This window comes from Colletes gigas, unplaced genomic scaffold (genome assembly GCF_013123115.1).
Source record: "Colletes gigas isolate AHSC1104 unplaced genomic scaffold, ASM1312311v1 Colletes_gigas_Sc00005, whole genome shotgun sequence".
NCBI classification, from domain to species: domain Eukaryota; kingdom Metazoa; phylum Arthropoda; class Insecta; order Hymenoptera; family Colletidae; genus Colletes; species Colletes gigas.
In genome coordinates this window covers 2,844,639-2,866,085 of record NW_025106634.1, presented here as the reverse complement: position 1 = coordinate 2,866,085, position 21,447 = coordinate 2,844,639, and the positions used below count along the sequence as shown (strand labels likewise).

Genomic DNA, 21,447 nt, shown 5'->3' with positions numbered 1-21,447 from the left:
TTAATTATTCTTGGGCCACGATACGTTTCGTGATCCAATCTAAACGTTCATTAGCCAATTCGAACGGGCGAGCGTACGAACGGACACGCCCCCCCTTTTTCGTCCGCCGTGCAAAGAGCGAGCGAATTTAATTTACAAACGAATATATGTAGAAGACGCGAGTGTCCCGATAATCGAACGATCGCTCGTTCGATATTAAACTTTGCCTGTTCGAACGTAGATCGGTAGAGTGCTCGAATATTAGGATACGAAACGGTGCACGCTGCACTTCGAGAAGCAAGTCGAACCGAAAGAAATTGCCGGGCGGAAAATTTTGAAACAAAACTTGTTACCACTGTACGTTCAACTTTTCTATTCGACCCTTCGTAGACCCACTGGGTCTTCAAAGAAACAATCGACTTTTGGTAATTGAATTCCAGGGCTCCGGCCGAGGACTCGGAAATTCGAATATTGCAAAACTTGCGAAAAGTTTAATACTTGTTTTTAAAATACGATTCTGAAACATTGTTTCCAATACACTTTCGGTGTCCAGCTACCTTTCCTCTCGTTATAGTAGTTTAACGTATTCCAATATCGTTTTACGTCATTAACGCTTTAAACAGAGTCCCGATATCGAAGAGAATTTTAATTATGGAATAATAACGACGATGAGACTGTAATTAAGATGATTGTCGCGAACCTGGGGGGTCGTAATTATTTTTTTTATCTCTGTTATTATACGCTGTACGCGATCGGGGAGGTAGGATCTACGTCTTGCGACCCAGAAATAAAGTCACGCACGAATTTACCAGGCGTTGGCCTAACGATCGAGCCGCGACGAATGCTCGCACGCGTCCCGTCATTCTTCGCCTCCCCCCGGCCCGTTCTTTATGGGGTGGCGCGCGATGTAATGAGCTCCAGAACTCGGTCGTCCTTTTCTCATTAAAACGCCAGAGGACGTCTTATTGTACGTCGCATTATCGTCATTATCGTCGGTCGGTTCGCGAGGTTGCGACTTGATGGGGCGGAGCGAGACGCGCCGTAGACGAATTTGACGCTAAACATTTTAATTATTAATAAATACCCTCGTACCCTCCGTGATACCGATCGACGTCGACGGGGAAACGAGACGCCCCGTCGCGGAGAGAAATTTCGTAACGTTAATTCCGTGAGCTCGTCCCGAATCTCGTTTATTCCCGCGGAAAGTTTGGAGAATTAAATATTCCCGGTAGTCGGTACGCGTACGAGTAGTTGGCTCGGAAAACTCCGGACGCTAATTACGGTATTTGGTTTTTCTGTTGTAGGTGAGCGGAGATAAATTTCGCGAGGAGCAACTTCGTACGGAAACTGCCCGCTCGCGATCGTCGTAACGGTAAGCTTATACCGGTTACCGAATCCTGTTAGCAACGGTTCACGGACGATTTTGCTCCGCTTTTCCCCGTATTTTCCGAAACGCTTTTCCGCGGCCACGCAGAGATTCCAACGGGATCAAATGAAACAGCGCTTAACGCGTTTACCCGAGAAACAAAGGCCCGGTAATTTCGAAATGAAGCTCGTTTCGCGTTTCTGTCTCTTGTTTTTTTCTCTCGGCTCTTCTATTTTTCTGTCGCATCTCTGTCTGCCTCGACGTGTACACGATCGCGGGCGTGTTTGATCGCGGAGGAAGGATCTCTAGTAGAAAACTGCTCCAGCCTCGACGCGCTCGGACTCCCGGAGGGATCCCTCTTTTCCTACGAAGTACATAAACTGTTTTCTTAGGCACTCGGAGCTCTTCAAAAATTCCTAAATATTTACTCGAGCGAAGGACCCCCAGACGGACGACACTTAAACGGTATTCCACGGGCACGGTACACGAAGATGGGCTTAAGCCCGCTGAAGGACGGATTAGAGCCACTCGTGCACATCTCCGTTTTACTCTCCTCCTCTTTTTCTCCCTGTTCTTCTCCCTATCCCTGTGTCCCTGCTACCCCTCGCCCCACGTTTGGATCTCTTTTTCTCAAATTTCCGCTTCTCCGACTCACGTGCACGCTGTATTTGCACTAAGGGAGACGATCGTTCTTTGAATCGCGAACGCGTCCCGACTTTCCCGATTTTACATCGGGAAACGATAAAGCCCGCCAAATCGTCCGTAAGAATTGGAAATTTTTCCACCGCGAGCACGTCGCGCAAACACGACGGATTCCACGGGAACAATTACGATACTTCGTGTTCTTTTGCTCGGCGCAAAACATAAACCGTCGACGATCTATTAAATTAGAGCCAGGCCTTGTTCCCTTTCACGAATACCGCACTGTCAACCCCGTTTCCACCGGGGTCAAACTAATTACCGCGTCCTCCTTACCTCGAATCGCGAAAGAAAAATATATTTCGTGCGCCACCGTGTCCCCTGGTCGCACGAAATTGTTCCGTAATCGCTGGTTCGCCTTATCCGCGACCGTGAATGCTCGAAACAGAGAACACCTGGCGTCCTTTCGTGATGGAAGAATTCACGAAACACCGTCATCGATCGGAGAAAGTAGGGTAATATGCAAATACGCTTGCACAATTTTTTGAAAATTCATCGAGCTATGATTTAAAGAATAATCTCTGTAGAATTTACTTGAATTTACTTGAATTTAATTTGAATAGGACTCATGAATTTTACGAAAATAAGTACTAAGACAAATTTTTAAGTTTCTGTCTGGCAGTCAACGTGTTAACAATGGCGTGGACGAGTAGGTCGCGGTTGAAACACCAGCGAAAGAATTCCTCGAGCCGAAGGTTTTCGATAGTTGGACGACGAAGAGAATCGTTCCTGTACCAGGACTCGACTCCTCAGTTTCCAACGACTTTTTTTCCAGTCGGTTTCAGGCCTCGCGCCGATGCAAAAGCATTCCCTTGTTCGAAGTTCCCGCGTCTCCACCTACCAGTCGCCTCGTCCCCTACGCCCCTTGTCGGATCCGCGATTTCCGTCTGAGAGCTTCGAAAACTTTCGACGGCGGTCGGAATACCGGACTGCATTAAACATGAATAAACGATTTATGAGGACGAAATCGCTGCGGGTGTTTCAGGGTGGAAGGGGAGCGTCCTAACAAAACGAGGTCGACCAGATACCATCGAGTTCTCTTTCGATCCTTCTTTCTTTTTAGGATTACTTGCACGCGATTGCGGTCCAGCCTCGTTGTTCCTCGATAATTAATCGCCTTCATGGTACACGTGTACGGACCAGTTCGAAGCTATCTTCTTTGTCATCGCGGCGAATAATAACTCTTCGATAATCGATAGGTGCTTGTCGATCGAACGGATACACTTGTCACGCTGGTGCAAATAACGAATTAAGCCCCCGCGGCTATTAAATCTTTCGCGAGAGACGGGCCAGCTAGCAAGATACTGTTAGTTTATCAAGCTCAGGCGAATATTTACATTCTGAGTAACCAATCAATCTTTTTAAAGCCGATTATTTTTGAAATATTGAAATATTTGTTTGACTGTCCTTTTTGACTCGTCTTTGTTAAATCAAAATGTTTTATTTCGTGGGAATATTTCTCGCTGCGCCCCTTCAAGAAATCATCGAGATACCCAAGTTGGCCAGGTCTCCCGGCGGAACGCAAGTTTTCGGCCAGAGAATACCCGGGCACAGCGTTATCGGCTAGAAAACAGATAACGAGCGAATTATTCCTCTTTACGACATCTCTATCGCGGGTCGAGACTTAACGCGGCATCGTTCGCGAGTTTGGAAAGTTTGCTTTCCCGCGGTTCGCCGCCAGCTAATTTGCAAGCGTCAGCTGCGTGTTTCTGCGACTATCCGCGAGTTTCTACGCGTCGTTCACCCCGCCGGCCGACGGGATTAAAAACGAACAACGCGAAACAATATTTCGAGTGTATCGAAGTTTCTTCCTTCGCACGGTACGTTGCTTCCTAGCGGCAAACACCGTCCTCCGTTCCCTTTAGATTAGCGGTTTCCAGACTTTCCGGAAGGCGCCTCTACGGGGAGGGGAAAAAAGTTTCTTTGCCCGAGATAGAAACGTTTGCATAATAGTTGCGAGCCACGGAGCTTCTCAAAGACTCCTAGGACGAAAAGGGTACCAAAAAAATTTAAGGAAGAAGCATTAGCATTAGCTGTATGGTAAATTATTTAAATCGCGTGTCTATTGTATCTTTCACGATGGAATTGACAGAATATGCGGTACATCTGGGAATTTTTAACGGACTTCTCGAACGAATTGGTTATTGAAATGAATATCGTTCGTAACAAAGCATAAAGATTATTGCACACGGCGGTAAACGCGTTAAAAATTTCACACCCCGAGACTGCACCGCCAGACGCTGTCGCGACGACGATGGTTATTGCACCGGGACAGAATCTTCGACATCGGTCGCATCGATGCCCATGTCGTGTAATCTAATTATCGCATTCATGACGCGCAGTAACGACCGCTCGTAAATGCGAGTGAAATAAGGACGCGTTATGAGAATAGCGGCGCGGCTATCTCGGTGACACGACCGACCCGCGTGTTTCTCGCGCAAACGCAAAAGAACACCGACGACCGGTCCAGTCATTAATTCCTCTCTCTCGGCGAGATCTTTTATTACGGCGTTGCTTTTCCCAGCAAATGAAACAGCGAGGTACGAGTACTCGAGTTTTTCTTTTCACCGCGGAAACACGCACGAACGTTCGACGCAGTCGGTGTCGGCCATTAGGCGAACGTTAATTGCTCGGCGGATTTAATTAGGCAGTAAAAGAGCAATCGAGGGCCTCGTAGTCGTTGATTAATTGACCAAAGAACGGGAAGCTATTAATCGATAATTAATTTGCGTCAGAGGCTAATGCGCCACCGGTCGTCCCGAGGGAATGGTGAAATAAAACGACGTTCTACCTCGGTTAGAATATCACTTCGACGCCGCCTCGTCAGCAGTACGCATTGTTCTCGATATCCGTTCCCAATGGAGTGTCGAGACTCCATCCAATTCCTGCGGCTCTCCATTCCGTCTGGACCACTCGCAGCCTCGGCCTCGTCGCTGCAGATTCCTCGGCCAATCGTGCTCTCGTTAATGCACCGTCTCTGAACCGACCGTCGCTGAAAGCTGCATAGACGGATGGGTCGGGGAAAACCAGCCTCGAACGGATTCCGATGCTCGTGTTTCGCGTGCAAAGGGGAACCACCGTAACGGGAAAGAGTTTTCCAATTTTCGTCCGGCAATGGTCGCGTGACTTTTACCTACGTTTCGTTCCTCGACTTCGAAACTCACGATTACTTTCTTAAAAAATATTTTAAACGTACCTTAGGGAGAATTCAATTTTGTTAAACTAATTGGAGATTCGTACGGTAAAATATAATAATTGGTCAACTTTAGGCTGATATAAAATGGGCCTAATTACTGGCTGGAACATTCGGTATTTTTTATGGTAGAAACCGTTTGGAAATTAAATAATTAAACTGTGTAAACATAGTATGCTATCTAAATTCATGAAGAAAGTATGCATCGGAGATGTAAGTTTAGCGGAGGTGTCTGGGCATCGATCGCGTCCTCGGCGGTATCCCGTTGAACGACGGTCCCACCGCTGGCAATCTGCACGGAAAAGGTGGAAAAGCGAAGTGCTCTCGAGAGCCATCGACACGCTTCCACCGGTTGATTATCTCCTCTTGGTCCGCGCGAGCCGGCAAATGGCAAGACGAGAACTCGGATAGGGGGGTAGGGAACGCGGAATCGTCGATCCATCGACGGAATAGAGAAAAAAGGAAACGAGCGATCGACGAGGAGCGCCTAAGATGGGAGTAACACGACGTTCGACGAGAAGCAGGAGAGCAACTGGAAGCGAGAAAGGAAGCGGCGGAGGAAGAAAAAGAATCGGAAGACGAAAGACAGGGATGCGACGGCACGGCGTTTCGCTCGTTCGGGAACATAAACTGGAACGGCAGACGTGTCGGTATGAAAATTTCAATCGGCCGGGCTAAAGTGTCGGCGTAGCGACTGTCGAGGAGGCGGCAGTCGCCGAAGGTGGAGTGTGGCGACGGTGAAATTCAGGTGGTGGTGGAGAGAAGTCGGGTGTGGGAGAGGCGGAGGCAGAAAACGGGAAGGGTAAAGTGGCTCTGGACCCGTGTATAGGTGTGCAACGGGTGTCTCCGTCTCCCTCTGGCTCGTTACCACCTCGACTAACGCCGTTCTGCCGCCTCCTCTTCTATCGTGCGAGGCCCTAGCCCCCGGCAAACTGCATAATTCATGGCCCTGCTGCACACCGACCGCCTCCCCAACGGACCCTCTTCCAGAGGGCCGACGCCAGCCAACCCTTCTCCTAGCAGCGCCGCCACCTTCTATGCCTCGACCTCCTCTACCTCCACCTGGCTTGCCAGGGTCAACCTTGCCCCGGCCGCGTTATTGTACGTCACTGCGTGCGACTCGCGAACCACCATGAGGACAAAGTTGGCCCCTGAGCGCGTTCTACGCGGTTCCTCGGGCTCGGGGACGCGGCGCAGAATGTAGGCGAATATTTCGGCTGAATTATGAACGACGCCCCCCGTAGAGGTAACGGCGACCTAACGAGAGGGACGCCACAGGCGCTTCGACCGCTTTCGATCCTCCCGAAATACCTTCTCTGACAGCGAACAAGATTCGAACGCTGTAGTAATGGATTTTTACGAGTCCGGCACCGAACACGCCTCTACGCAAGGGATGCGTGCCTTCGCGCGGCCCATTGTAGCGCCGTCCATGTCACTTTTTATTTGGCATTGTGCCGTTCCGATTGTATTTCAGGCTGTCCGGAGGGCAGACGACCGACCGGAGACGTCCACGAGACTCTGCAGTGCCGAGTCTAAGACTTGGTGTAGTCTATTGTAAAGTTTGAAATATAGATTCAGAGTAGAATAAAATGGTCTTGCGAAGGTACTTGGAAAGTACTCAAGAAAGTGTCGTTCAAGTACCTTTTCTGGGCTATACGAAAGGTTAAGGGGCTCGTGTAACTCTGGTTCTAAACAAGAGAACCAAGGGTAGGTAACTCGTTTATGTCGATTCATAGACACTTATGGCGGCAGGGGGTGCCTTTCGACGAAAAAAAAAATTTCAAATCGTTCTGAAATAATTATTTTCGGTTGCGAGGGTTCATTACAATCATTTTTTATCAATGGGCATACCCCCGAAATCCTACGGGTTTTCGAGAAAAAAAATCTTCATCGAAGATACAATGTCTGACTATGGAAGATGATTCCCCTGAAATTTCATGCGTATGTTTAAAAAATCATAACTTCTGAATGCATTGGACGATTTTAATGTTTCAAAATGCAAACAACGAGCATGGATGTAAGGTCTACTCGTATACCTCGACTATGGTTACAGCATATATTACAGATCGACTGTCAGTAAGAACAACTCAAGTAAACTTTGTTACAGTTATCGTACGCTTGAGCGAAGTAGCTCTCCCAAACCCGTTACTTACGACTCTGATAACGAAGCGAGGGATAGTTATTCCGACTCCAATAACCCCCTGGTAGCCGTCCGTGATCTTCGGATCAAGGAGGTTATAGGCTCCTATAGACCGGGTGTTCCTGAGTGCTCCGACGTAAAACAGACACTCACTGCCAAGTCGACGGAAACCAATAACACCGATATCTATCGATTACTCTCCGCGTTCAATCTAGACTTACGTGCTTCACATGCTGCTCGAAATATTTGCACTGTCTATGGAGAGGAGCCTATCGAAGATTCAACGACCCTGAAACGGCTCGCGAATTTCTGAGAGGGTAATTCGAAGATAAGTGACACTCTGCGATTCGGACGATCTTCAGAATGGTAGCTCAAGCATCGTAACTTCGTGATCGTGACAGTCAGGGATCGTTCGTTCCATCGCTTTCGCGACGACCCAACCGTTGGTAGAGGCTAGGTATACCGATGCCTGATATTTAATTAAGAGATTTTGTCGCAAGAATCTCCATCGAAGAGAAGGGTTCTTTCCCAGACAAGTTCTCGCGTGAAAAAGAGCCCGGTGTATTATGCCTGTTACTCGCTCGAGAGCTTAATTCTCGAGAGTCGATATCGAGAATAAGAGAATAATCTTTCGCGAAGTTACCACGTCGATCGAAAGGTCAGCCTCCTTACTTTTAATACCGTGTTCTCTGGAGAGTCTTGTTCTTCGTACCGATTCTTGGGAGCAAAATCCTTTACGAGGTATTATTCTCGGGCTCTCAAAAGTAAAACTCCCAAGTGGTCACCAGGAGGTGGAAGGAATTCCCCTCGACAGGGCAAACCGGCAGAAATTCTACCCGGTCGATTCTTTCGCTCGGACCTTGGTCCGCCGGAGCCCTTACCGTTCGCGAAACTTTCCGAATTTCCATGGCCTCGTCGATCCACCGCCCGGAGAAAAACACAAATTGCTCCGCTTTGTCTGCTTAACCGAGACCACTCTCTTTGGCTTCCTCTTGCGTTGCCGCTCGTCGAAACTTCCAACAGTTGCTGGGAGCGCAAGATGGATCAGTGGGCGACGGTGGATGACCTGTCGATGCTTGAAAGCGATTCGTATTAGATATGTGCAACTATCCGGGCCTGAGTTTTCGTCAAGAAGTGTGGTTGTACCGTAGACCGACGAGAAAGTTGCTGTAATGATTCTTAACACTTTGACTGTCACGTCACGCGAAATTAGAAAAACTAATTATTTCGTCCGGCAGTGGACATGCTGAAATGAACTCCAAGCGTGATTCGTAAATTGAACGCATCTAGTTTACATTCATTTTAATAATCACCACCGTAAGTAATGACGCACGACGGAGAAGAGTTAAGAGCGTTAAATATTAACTTGTCGTTAACGTGTTCCATTCGATGAGACACGGGTGGAAATAATTTTGACTGTCTTGGTTCGCGTGGCTTCTTCTCGTCTCTTATGTGGGTCGGATGGCTCTGATTTAGATACCGGGAGGACGTCGTCGTTAAATCTGCGCTTGGTCCCCGTTGGCCAAGTCTCGCTGAGGGTGCGAGAGCCGTTCTGGTTCCGCGAGCACGCGCATACCGATGGAAGACGAAGTGGTCACCCGAAGCTACGCAGACCGCGCTCGAAATTAATACGAAACCGGCTCCAGAACGCGCGCCGCGACGCGACGCGTCCAGGCGAGTGGAACGAGATGCAGATATCCCCGGAGGCTCGACCCGCGACGCGGTCGTTTTCTCTCGTCCTGCCGGCAGAAGCGTACCGGTTCCAGCGTCGAATAAATGGCAGATACTCTGCCATCTTGGGCCCCCATCGGTCGCGTTCGAAGATAAACATCAGCGCCAGCAGCGTCGAGCGCGCTAACAGCACACGGTAGTCAAAGGGAGCCCTCGTAATTAGCCATGCTCGCAGCGGCGTTCCTCTTTTTTTCGCGCGCTGGAAACGCCGATGACCACGAGAATGCTTGATCGTGGCCATTTGCGAAACGTCGGTGAACCGATCAAAGGCTCCGGGGTGTCCGCGACGAGTCGAGGAGACCGAATATCTCGAAAAGGTTGTCGCGGGGTCCGCGCGATCCCCATTCACGGGCATAGGTTTTTACGAGCACGGAAAACGATGCTTTTTTCGAGTCGCGATACAGTTTACGGGGCAACGACGCCGAAGTCGTCCCCCGTAGTCAATACGACGACTGTTTCCACCCGTTATCTTCGCTACGAGAATGGCCGGATGTACGAAGGTCGAACGAGTGACTTGGACTTCTGTAAATTTTATAGATCCTGTTTGAAGCGAACGGCATACGTCCGGGGACGCACGATGCCTGGCTTCTGATTTCATGGAAAGGCCGGCCGTAAAACCTGTTTGTACGTCTCTCTGAGGCGACATCCTCCGTCGTTCGGGCGGGGAGAGAGCGCTCGTTGCATTTCCGGCATGATACTGCAAAGCGTAAGTGACTCGGTTGACCGCCGCCGGTGCTCCGTGGAAATGCTATTTGCGTCGTAGGAAAATCCGCGCAACGCCGTCCACTTTCGGCTCTCTCGCTCCGTCCAATCTGAATTTTGACGACACCGTCAAAGGCGTCCCCTTTAAGAGGCTTGCATTCGAAGGGATACGTCCGACGAATCAAATTAACAAATTGAATTCGTTTCTCGCGAACTACGTGACTAGTTGCAAATGGTCCACGAATAAAAACTTTATATTTTGAGTGGTTTGGGTGTTTTTATTCGCGAAAGTAACTCCTGCTTTTATTACTTCATCGATATTGAAAATACCATTCCTCGACCTCTTCCTAATTCGATAATTGATTTCGTGCACCGTCAAAGAAAAAGCTAGATTCGCTAGATCTCTTACCAGTATCGTAAAAACGATAGAGCTTACCAAGAAAGAGCGAGACCGAAATGTTTGGAAGCAAAGTTTCGGGAAATGTGTGCGTCAGAGCGGTTGAGTGGTAACTGCGAGTGTGTGCGTTTGTACCTACGTTCCAGCGAGAGTCCTTAAGGGTTGGGAGTACGGAGTGGGAAGAGCCAGTCTGCCTCCGTGCGCTTTAGGAAACGAGGTAATTTTCTTTGAGTCCTGGAACTGGTTAGCGAGCACACAGACCGAGAGTAATAATAGAGTTTTAATAACAACATTTTCAGCTTTCATAGTTCAACTGTTAATCCCTGAATTAAACAATACCTATTTCCTGAACTGAGGAACCGTCTACAGAAGAGTACAAAATATTTTAATAGTACCTTGAACCCTTTCGAGTTTACGCATACTATTATAAAGTTGCAAACCTACTCTTACAAATTTTTTTTTTGTTATTCCACTACCAGCCCCCTCAATTAATTGGTGACCCCGACGTGATCAACGTCATATAAACAATTTTAGTGTACGCGGGTTAATAGACGCTTTTAAGTATTGTGTTAAATATGTTGCACGACATATTTATACGATATCGGCGAACTGGAAGCCGAATTTAGGCGACGTACGCGCGCTTCTGCGTAAAAGAAAGTCGTCGCGACGCACGTGTTTCCACCTTTCGCGACGTTCGAGTATTAAAGCGGCGGGGACCCACCCGCGTCGCGAATTCTCCCGGCGTCGGCGTCGGCGTCGCCACGAGAGGGTCTACGAAAATAAGTTGCGGCGCGCCCCGGCAATTACGCGAGGACGACTTCGTCGAGTTTTAATTTGCCTGGCCACTCGAGAGGCCCGCGCGCGCGCAGGCGCTCGCGGATCCCGTGTTTCCGCGAATTCGCGCGCAAATTTATGCGACCGCACGATGGAAACGCCTGCTCAAAGAGCGCCACGCGCGACTAATTCTTTCCAGCGGCGTCGTAAATCCCTCTGGTAGGAGGACCGCGCGCTTTCCCGCCGCGGAAACGGGGAAACACTGCCGCCCGCCGCGTGTTTTCTCGACCGAATTCGAGTACTTCGTTCCGCGAGCCGTGCTTAACGATCCGGGAATCGTTAGTCGCGCGAAAACCTTCGCCGCGGATAATACGCCGACGCGTTTCCTCCAAGGTATTTTGTTTCTCGGTTGGCTCGTCGCGGAGATTTTTCAACCAGAAAATTGCGATTCCCGCGAAAATTTATCGCGGTAAGATTCCACGCTTAACTCTTTCCGTACGACCGCACGATTTAAATTAAATTTCTTTGTAATATTTATCGATACTGGCAAGAACAATTACTAGAGCGAATTTTTCTCGAGATCGAGACGAAACCTCGAAAGTATCTTATTAATTGAGAATACCTTAAGTTATTAAGTTAAATAATATAGTTTATAATTATACTCTAAATGATATCGTACTAACCTCACTTTATCATGTTAAAGACCTTGGTATAACTTTCTTTTTTAACTTATCTTTCAAAGTTCATTATGAAAAAATTATTTCGCGTAGTCTTTGATCTCTGGGACTTATTGTGCTTGGGCAAGACCTATTCCAGAATATGACAGCATAATTTGGTCTCCTTATTACAGAACACATATCGACAACATTGAGAGAGTTCAACACTCGTCTCATCTCAAACATCAAAGAAAACAAACTGTTGGTTCCTTCCCATTAGTAAAACTTTCTATTTTTAAAAGAGCTTTCCCTGGTTTTTTGCGAGAACTCTAGGCTGGTAAAAATTGCGCGAACCTAGAGAAATAATTTTACTCCCGTCAAATTGCCAGAACAGGGGGAAAAGCGCGATTTAACGTTCTTGCGAAGTTTCATCGAAGTCCGGTATTTTTCAGGTCGAAAAACGGTTCTCGTTATATTTTTACTAACGTTCGCGTCGTTCATCGCAGCTTTCGTTGCTCGGCGATTTTTAAGCTCGCCGGGAATTATTGAAAAAACTTGCGGCTTCTAATCCGACGTTCCCAGGATTTATCGATGGCGGGCTCACGTCATATTTTTCACCGCTGGCGAAGCCACTCGAGGGTGGAGGGAAACTAGTTTGGATACAAATTTTTCGCCTGCGCTCGAGAGTTTCTCGACGAGCCCCGGTTAACGATCCAGAAACGTCGGTAGCGCGGGGATGCAACGGTGTACGCTCGATTATATGCCTGTACGCAAGTGCTGTACCTTCTACCCCGGACTTCCATTACGGGAGTGTATCTTTTCAAGAAAATCGCGACTTTTCTGTAAAACGACCGTGCAAACGTTCTCGAGAGCGGAAGAACTTGTTTAATTTTAATTGCATTCGAATTAATAGGGCCAGACTTATTACGAGTATCCAACGGGGGTCTGCATGGAAACTTACAAGACGAATAGCGTCTCGATTTTCTTTTTTCTTTATTAAACTAAATCTGGTAAAAGTTATTTCGCCCCTGACAGTCGTGCAGGGTGCGTGTGTGTAATCTTTCCCTCGTATAATATTCTCTTTTCGAGTTCTCGACTCAGTACAAATACGATCTATTTAAAAAAAAGAGGGCATTTGTCAGTTTGGCTTTGTCGACTCTCCGAAACTCTACGATCTCACGTACGCGTGATCTAGCAAAGTGTAATGGAGGTGTCCCCGGTGCACCCGGGGCTCCGTCTGGCATCTCTAGTGGTACCATGAGCGAGGAGAACGTGGATCGATTAATTTTTGCTGAGTCGAAGACCTCGCGTGGGTTGACTGAAACGTCTGACCCAGCACGATCCATCATTCCTTCCAGGGCTGATCTTAGTTTCTCGTTAGAATACCTTTGATATACGAAATTTGAGTCTTCGATAAAAAGAAACCGCATCGAATCGCGTTCGTCTTGAATTTTTCTTATTTCTTAACTCCACGCTTCGGCTTATTTTTCGCCGATGAATCATTCTCCGCTAATTCCTACTACGAACCTTGTGCCCGGCACAAGAACGTCGAACGGGTCAGATACAAAAGACAGACTCCCAAACGACGGAGCCGTTCGAACGGGGGGGAAAACGGAATACCGTGGAAATCGAGCGTCCAGAGTAAATACAAGGGCACTTTATGTAGGAACTCGCGGTAAAAGTCGGCGGCCCGAAGGTGGTGTTCCAGCGGATGAAAGATGGCAGTGTGCGTATCGTACGAACTCGGAACAAACGGGCCACTAAATCCACGTGATTTCTTCGTTCCCAGGCCGGTATCGCTGGGAGATTTACAGGAGACGTTACGTCGGCGCCAATGCTGGAAATAGCGCAAACCGAGCCGTTTCAACTAGCAACTATAAACTCACCCCCGTCCCAGCATCGGGCTCGATCGAGCTACATATAGATCCGCTATCGAAATTTATACGGAGCAGTTTGGACTCCCGAGGAATTCCCGGTGTCGCGTTATTTTCCCGCTAAATTACGTACTTCGAAATACCGGCCAGAGAAATGTCTCGGAAAAGAAGTTTTTCCTTCCAATTGAACGTCTCCGTCCTAACGACACCGAATCCGTTCGACGTTCGTAATCAGCGACGATCGATATTACGCGGGCGAATCTAACGCTACGTTAACCGCGACGGACTCTAATAGATCCTGTGCCCCGTGACCAATGATTAATCACGCGTCAGGATGAATTCAAGCGGTCCTGGAACGAGTGTACGTCTCCGACACGGTCCGATGCTCCGACTCGAGTAACTCGAGCTCGGATGCACCCTATGACCTCAATTACTGCGTCGACTAATCGATCCTTTGCATTGTGATCGTGCTATCCCTCGACACCGGTACCGACGTAACCGCTTCATGCTGAATGGTATCTTAATTGCCGGTCGGATAATCCGATTCAGCCACTTAATCGATTATGCGCCTCTATGGAGCTGTCGCGCAACCATTCGACGGAGTCTTGATGGAATTTACCGATTTTAGGGGTCACCATGACATTGCGATCGGGCAACGTTCCTTTATTTTTAATTTCTCTGGTATCAGTGGAAGATCTAAGGAGCATTTTCCACCAAGACAGAAACTCGACGAAACGTGTGTATAAGCGGAAACTTTCAAGAATATTCTTCATTCAAGTTATTCGTAATATTTGCTAGATCTGCTGTCGAGCGTGGGAACTGTCGTCACTATCGATCACGAGAGACGACTCCTAAGAAATTAATTATTATTTATAGAAGGATAACCTCGAGGTCCACGTATATTATAACGCATAGTTAAAGCAGCACGCCGTCCCCCGAAGATCGTACTCAAGATCCCCCGGACAACTTCATTAAAATCACCTGGTGGTGTATCCTCTCTTTTCTTCTCCCACGATGGAAGAATCGGCGTTGGCCGTGGAATTCGTGTCGTCGCGGTGCTCCTTCGGGCGCGTTATTCGCGATGGCGGCCCGATATACGCGAAACTCGGCAAAAGAAACGCGTCATCGAGCCCGGGGATTTTTTTCACGGTCCGTTGAATAACGAGCGAGCCGCGAGGGGAGGCCCTAAACTTGCCAGATAAGCATCGCAAAGTAGTCGGTAGTCGAAGAAACTCCCGTTAATTAGCCAAAAAGTGAAGGCTCGCCTATGGTCTCTCCAGTCGGGGAACCCTCCTTTGCTTTTTTCCTCCCGGTACGCGCCGCGACGGCACCACGGTGAATAAAGTACAGTCCTCCCCTCCCCCTCACGCCGCCGTGCCTGGCCCACCCTCTTCTGCGCCATCAGCATCCGCTGCACACGAGTTCGCCCCCTCGTCGAAGAGAAGAACAACCAGCCGAAGGTCCCCGCGGCGTTCTCCGCGCGTTCTTTCTCGCTCCGTTTATCTCCGCGTCGCGTTCCCTCGCTCTTCTTCTCGCTCTTTTCCCGACCGAACTCCCGATCCTAATCTCGATAATGACGCGTAATGGCTGGTGGCGTGAATGTAGCTCTTTGTCCGTGGCTGCTGTACCGGTCGTATATCTGTCCGGTACGAGAGCCGCGCCATTTCACCCCGGCGAAAAGCACGGGGAGCCCGAAACGGCCGTTTACAGCCTGTTTTTCTGCGTTGCTCGTCCCCAGCCCTCCACCGGACGAGATCTTCCCCGGGAACCTTACGTATAATTGCTTTCCCCCGGGAATGAACTTACGCAGGCCTGGTCGACGATTTTGCAATCGGGTTTTTCTTCTTATTACTAGCTTGCTAGGACCCGCTGTCGTGTATAGTCCGGGCCACGATATAGCGAGCTCGTAAAATCGGGTAGGCGTCAAAGTAAAGATGTTTCGGCTACCGAGACAAGTAAATTGACAGAAATACGAGCAGAGGACCTTAGACCGTAGTCAGGGTAGTTCGAAAAAATGTTTTATTCAGTATGGCCATATTTAGAGGTATCGTTGGAGGTAAAGGTCTTACTCAAATCTTTAATATCTTAATTTACTTGCTCATGATATATGCAGCTGGAAAATGAAAAAGGTAGTGTAGTTATGGACACAGAAAAACATTCAGAAAGCACCCCCAAGAGTTCAGTTTACGATATCGCTATATCGTGGTTGAGCGTAGGGGAAGAAAAATGACATTCTATTTTGCAAAATGAAATTTCTCTCTCGTTGCAGAATCGGTTATGAGAGTTCGATGACCATTGGCTAGCGGACCATCCATCGACGCCACCATGGACTACCTGCAGACGTGCCTCATCTTCTACCTAGTGATCCTCTGTTGTTCCAAAGGACGATCTATAGACATATGTAAGTATCCTCGATACTCTCCAAGTTTTCTACCGATCCGGGGGAGGAAAAACGAAACTCGTGGAATCCCAACGTGGCGGCATCGTTGGTCGTCGCGGACGGAAAATCGATCGTTGTTTCCCCGAGGTGCGCCGGTTAGATCGCGACCAGCCGTTCGTACAAGGTAGAAATACGTGTTTACATCCGAGACCATAATTCTCGCAGCGGTAACAGGCTCTCTGCCGCCCGTTTGGGACGGCCGATAAAAACAGAGAGGAATCCCGGTGCCCTCGGTTTCTTGTAGCGCGTTGCCACGCATTAAACCTCGGGCCTCCGCTCGGTTTCTGCTCCGGTTGCTTTCCATCCCATTGACTTCGGATACTCGGCAGCCCGAGTCACCCTCGTGTCAGGTAAACAGGCCGAGAAACTTGCAAAGTATCCGCCAAGAGTTTCTGGCCCGGGTAAAGGCTTTCAGGTACTCGTTCGTGAAATCGAGCCCGGAGACCCGCGTCTCGCGAGGAACGTATTTCGCACCCCACGGCCTCCCGAAAGATGGATGAAGGTTGGTGTTTCGGCCTGGTTAGACGTTCCGGGGTCTATATACCGCCTTCTACATAACAGTTTTAGAAAGAAATAAATCCACACCGTGGCTCCCGGAATGTTTAATGGACTGGGCGGAGAACCGTGGAAGCGTTTTTGCCCCGAGTCCCGATGGAACGCGGCACGAGAACCGTTCTTGCGAACTCCCGAGTCCGATTGAAATTTATCGCGATGCTTGGGCTAATGACGATAGCCACCGGTCACGGTGATCATCGCACCCGGGAATACAGCAGGCAGAGAAATTAAGCGTCTAAGAAAGATTGTGATTCTCTTGCTATTTTTTTTTTGTTTTGATTATCCTACACCTACGGAGTTATTATGCATTCAGCTTCGAATGTTGTTGAAACTTGCGTTAGGAGTCGTAACATTGCGGTGAAAGATAGAAAAATGAACTGGAAATAGATAATTGAAGGCAACAAAGGAGATGCATCTCTTGTATCGCGTTGAGTTCAAGGGAAAGATATTATCGAATTTCCAACCATTGTGTATGAGTTTTGAAGGCATTGTACGCAGAGGAGGGAAAACATGGATCGTGTACAATGTTGCGATAATCGAAGGGGGGGTTACAAGAGACTGGGGGAGCGGGAGTTCCTGAGCAATGGATAGAAGATGACGAGACACATAAGATACGAGGGCGAATTATGTTACGATCTGATACTCTAACACGTTGACTGCCGCGTCACCCATATCGGGATGATTCGCGAGTTTCTACAATGGACCTGTCGTAGGAGCAATTTTACTTGCGAGGGGACGTCGCCAATTGTCACCGACTTCGATCAAACTTTGCATAATCGCTGTATCAGACTTGTCTTATTTATACCTGGATGAGTCTCAAATTGCAAAAGATATTGAAAAGTGTTTCGAATTAAAGTACCACTGTTTATAATTATAAACAGAGATCTCCCGATCCCCAGACCCTTGATAACGACTCGTGCATCGCGTAATAAATTAACACGAGCATCGAAATTAATTTCGTCCTCGAGCTCTTGTGTTTCAAGAGAGCGGCTCGTCGACGGTCGCGTTCCACCACAATCGCGATCGAGAGACAGAACGCCGAGGGAAGATTCGAACCCTTGTGGGGCGCCCTCGAGTTCAGGATATGGTGTTTGCTCTCGCGGCCTAGACTTATGAAAATACAGATCCAAAGGGCGGATTGACGGCCGCCCTTCGAACCCGAAAGTCGAGGATTATTACACTCGACGTCGCCGTCGACGTCAGACGGTTGACGTCCTTTCAGCTAGAGTCTCTCGGAATCTGCTCGATTCACCCTTCGCGTTCGATGCAACTGAGAGTCGAAACACCCGACGATTCCACCCCTCTCCGATCGTTAAACCGGTAAAAGACGTTTTAACCGTTTTGGCAGATTCGCTGGCCGTTTTGTAAACCGTCGTTTCTGGCGCGTGATCAAGCCTGACGAGATCGAGGCGCGAACGGGGCAAGAAACAGATGTCGGGACACTCTCGCTTGGGAATGTTTACGCTGCGAGGATTTTATATCCGAGAGACATACGACGTACACGTGCACAGCGGACCCCTTTGTCGTGCCAGCAATTCGACGTTTAAACAAACTCCGCGAAAGTAGAGCTCTGCAGTGTTAATGACGCCGCGTACCGTACAAAGGAATGACAAATGACAACGATCACGGCGACGTGTTGTGACGGCCGTCCGCGCGCTGTCTACGGCGTGAAACGGGCTTCGGAATCCGCGTAGCTTCGCAAATACTGCGGTGGAATATCTTCCAGCGTGGGCGTTGATGCGATCGAAATCATCCTGGATCGAGTTTACCGATTCTCGTTTAATTCCCAGCGAGGAACAGTTTCCCATAGACAAGTTAAAAAATATTAGCACAAAAATAAGATTTGTTTCTTCATTGAAAATTTATCCTTTATGTTGCACTTGCAATTTTGGAACGTTTAGTCATTTTCAAACAGATGTTCGATACTATTAATATACTTCGTTTGAGGAAATGTCTGGTCCCATTTGTACGACTGATGGATCGGTGGTCATGGCGTCGCCGGTCATTGCTTGATCCGTGGTTCGTAGGTTACCAACTACCGCATCAATCTTCTTTATGCTGAATTTGTCCTCTGATTTGCCTCGTATGGCAAAGTCTAAAGACTAATCCTGTTTCCTTCGTTACGATATTCTTCTTATTTATCATGGGCATAGAAATGTCCTACTTTTAAACTGCTCAAGCAGCCACAAAACCAATCTAATCGACTTCCTCTCGATGAATTTCCCATCTGGCCTGTCCGTTGTTGCTCTAAATTCCGCGATAAGGTTTCTTCGCGGAATATAAAAATCGTTCGAAAGACGAAAGAGTTCCAACGAAACGCTCGATGAAAAGCCGGATTGTTCGGGGATCTCGCGTGACGCATCCGTTCCGCGTTCAATACCAGTGACTGGATGCAATTTAAAAATTACTCGAAATTCTCGGGACTCCTAAGATGCCATCCTCCGTGAAATTCCAGCCAGCCCAGCCAGAAATCAGCAAGGTATTCCGGCCGCGTGACGCGCTATAACGCTTTAATTGTCGCTCGGTTATGTTAATACGCCGACAATTTCATCAGCGGCATGCGCGGACCTAATGGATCTACGGATAATTGGAAAGGAGGGGTCGTGGAAGTTCGCGGGAGGTAACGGACCGATGACAATGCCATAACGCAAGAGGGTTTTCGCGTAACGATTCTCCACCCTGGGCACGCTCTCATGCTCGTCCTGGACGTGTCGTCGACAATATGCGTGCATCCGTGCCTCGCTTTATCGCTCGTTCTGTGCATACGTGCTCGAATGTGCGTCGACCTGGATGTTATTGTTACCAACATTCGATTTGGTTCGCGTGTCAATGTTCGCGCGTAATTGCTATAATGTCGTTACTCATATCGCTGACTCCAAACCACAACCTATTATGTACCGACCACGATCATCTATACAGAACGAAATTTCTATTAGAACACCGAATATTTGTTATATAAATTTTTATATCGGTCGATTTTTTTATTCGAAAAGGTTCTTACAAAAATGTCGTCTACTGTGTTTGTTATCGTTCGAAGCAAATCTTCTACGAAATTTTTATTCCTACCAAGCGTCATGTCGAACAGATCATTCTCAAAATAAGTCACACTCTTTTTCCTTCGTTCCCACGAACGAACTGTACACGATGATTCATGTAACTAGGACGGGTCGTAGCTCTTTCTTAAGTGAAAATAAAAAAAAAAGGATGGACTATGTACGAAGCAGTGACTGTGATTTCTTACGACGTTACTTTTTTCGACCGATGTATTCATAAGCTGTAATTGTTTTATAAACTTCCCTTCCTACTTTCGTCGTGTATCTATCAAGTTGGAATGCATTTTTAGTTAGCAGGATTTAATCGAGACAAATCTTTTCAAGTTCTTAGCGAGCAGTATAGAATTCTTTTTACGAGATCAACCTTTATAGTATTGTAAAAGATGGAACGAAATGGCAGTGACATAATATTGAACAGCAACGTTGATTTTTCCTGTAGTATAATAGAATTCAACGATACGGATGATCCAGAGAAGAAAAGTCGGTTCTATAATTACTCTACATTGGAGTTCGAAATTATCATATATATTTCCCCATCATTAATATCGATCGGAAATGCTCATCGAATAAAACTGGTTTGCGACGAGATAAGTAATGCCAAATATTGAAATTAATCTATGTAAATGCGCCTGTAACGATATGCAAACGAGTGGGCAAAGCTGTCCAATAGCACAAACACATGTACACGTCCAACAGCACCGGCACATTGAAACTGACCAGCGAGACGAATATTCTTATCGATATTTTAATGTAACAAGTAAGTTTTTCAACTTGTGCGCCATTGTGGGGACACTGAAACTGCAATTTCCTGATTCTGCCATAAAAATAGACGACAACCAAATAGAAAGATTTTTAATTATAATAAAGTACGTTTTAGGTTATACATTTTAGACCATTCGCTGTGTGTTTACCTCACGGCTGACGAAACAAAAATGAAGTCCAACATTACCTCGATAGTCTCGAGGATTTAGAAAATTTCCTACGGGAAAAGGGTTAGAACCTCGTCGCGCATTACGAATCAGGAATTCCAAGAAATCAAGTTGGAGCCGCGATGGGAAGAAAATCTTTCCATTACGGGCGCGCACGTATCATTGTTAAAAAGCTAAAATTCAATTTCCTCGCGTACAGCGGTAACCCAGCATCGGCAATCTCCGCTGAGAGCGTTGTTCGGTCCGCGTCGGTGTTTCCCAGCGGATCTCGCGGCTCTCGACCATGTCGAAGCGCGCACGCGAGGCGGGCAGAAGCGTGTGTCGCAACACCGGTCGTCGCGTGGCCGTTGCACCAGGTCCGCGGACGGTGTGCGTCGGTGTGCGGCTTCGTGAGTGGTTCGCTCCGTGCATCGAAATACGGGAAACAGAACGCACGTGTCCCCTGTACGCGCGAGTGCGTGCACACACGCGACTGTGTGCGGAGGCTGGCGCTACGCGTGCAGAGAGAGAGAGAGGCCTAGGCCCGCGCAGACCGCAATCCGACCGACGTACAACATGTTTATGTATCGCAGGCAACATTAACATTGCAATTTATGCGCGCTTTAACTGCCCCGCAGCCCTTCCAGCCGGCCCTCGTCCTCTCGACGAGCGGCTGGCCCGCTTAACACGACCGCGAATTTACCAACGCGGTTCGACGCACAAGTTCACTCACCGCAGGAGGGCAGGAGATATCTCTCTCCCCTTCCATCCACCGACCTCTTTCTCGTCGCTCTAGCTTTCGTCGACCAGCTATTTATATTCCCGTCGATCGTTGCTTATCATTTTCTCTTGCTGTCCACCGCGACTTACGAGCCGCTTATTAACCCCACGCCGCGGCCGACCGTCTGGCAAACACGCGTTACGCGTTCGCGAGGAAAGCCACCCTAAACAGGTCGTTCGTTTAAATTTATTCGCGAACC

General features: G+C 48.1%; 1 protein-coding gene across 1 annotated transcript in view; it reads left to right on the top strand.

Moving 5' to 3' along the window:
* The first annotated feature begins 15,812 nt into the window (after positions 1 to 15,812).
* Positions 15,813 to 21,447, top strand: part of LOC122395177 (discoidin domain-containing receptor 2-like) — a 34,524-nt gene continuing 28,889 nt past the window's right edge. Inside the window, exon 1 of the mRNA XM_043392561.1 lies at positions 15,813 to 15,912. Coding sequence (XP_043248496.1) covers positions 15,837 to 15,912 — 76 coding nt within the window. The 5' untranslated portion in view covers positions 15,813 to 15,836. The remainder of the gene's footprint in view (positions 15,913 to 21,447) is intronic.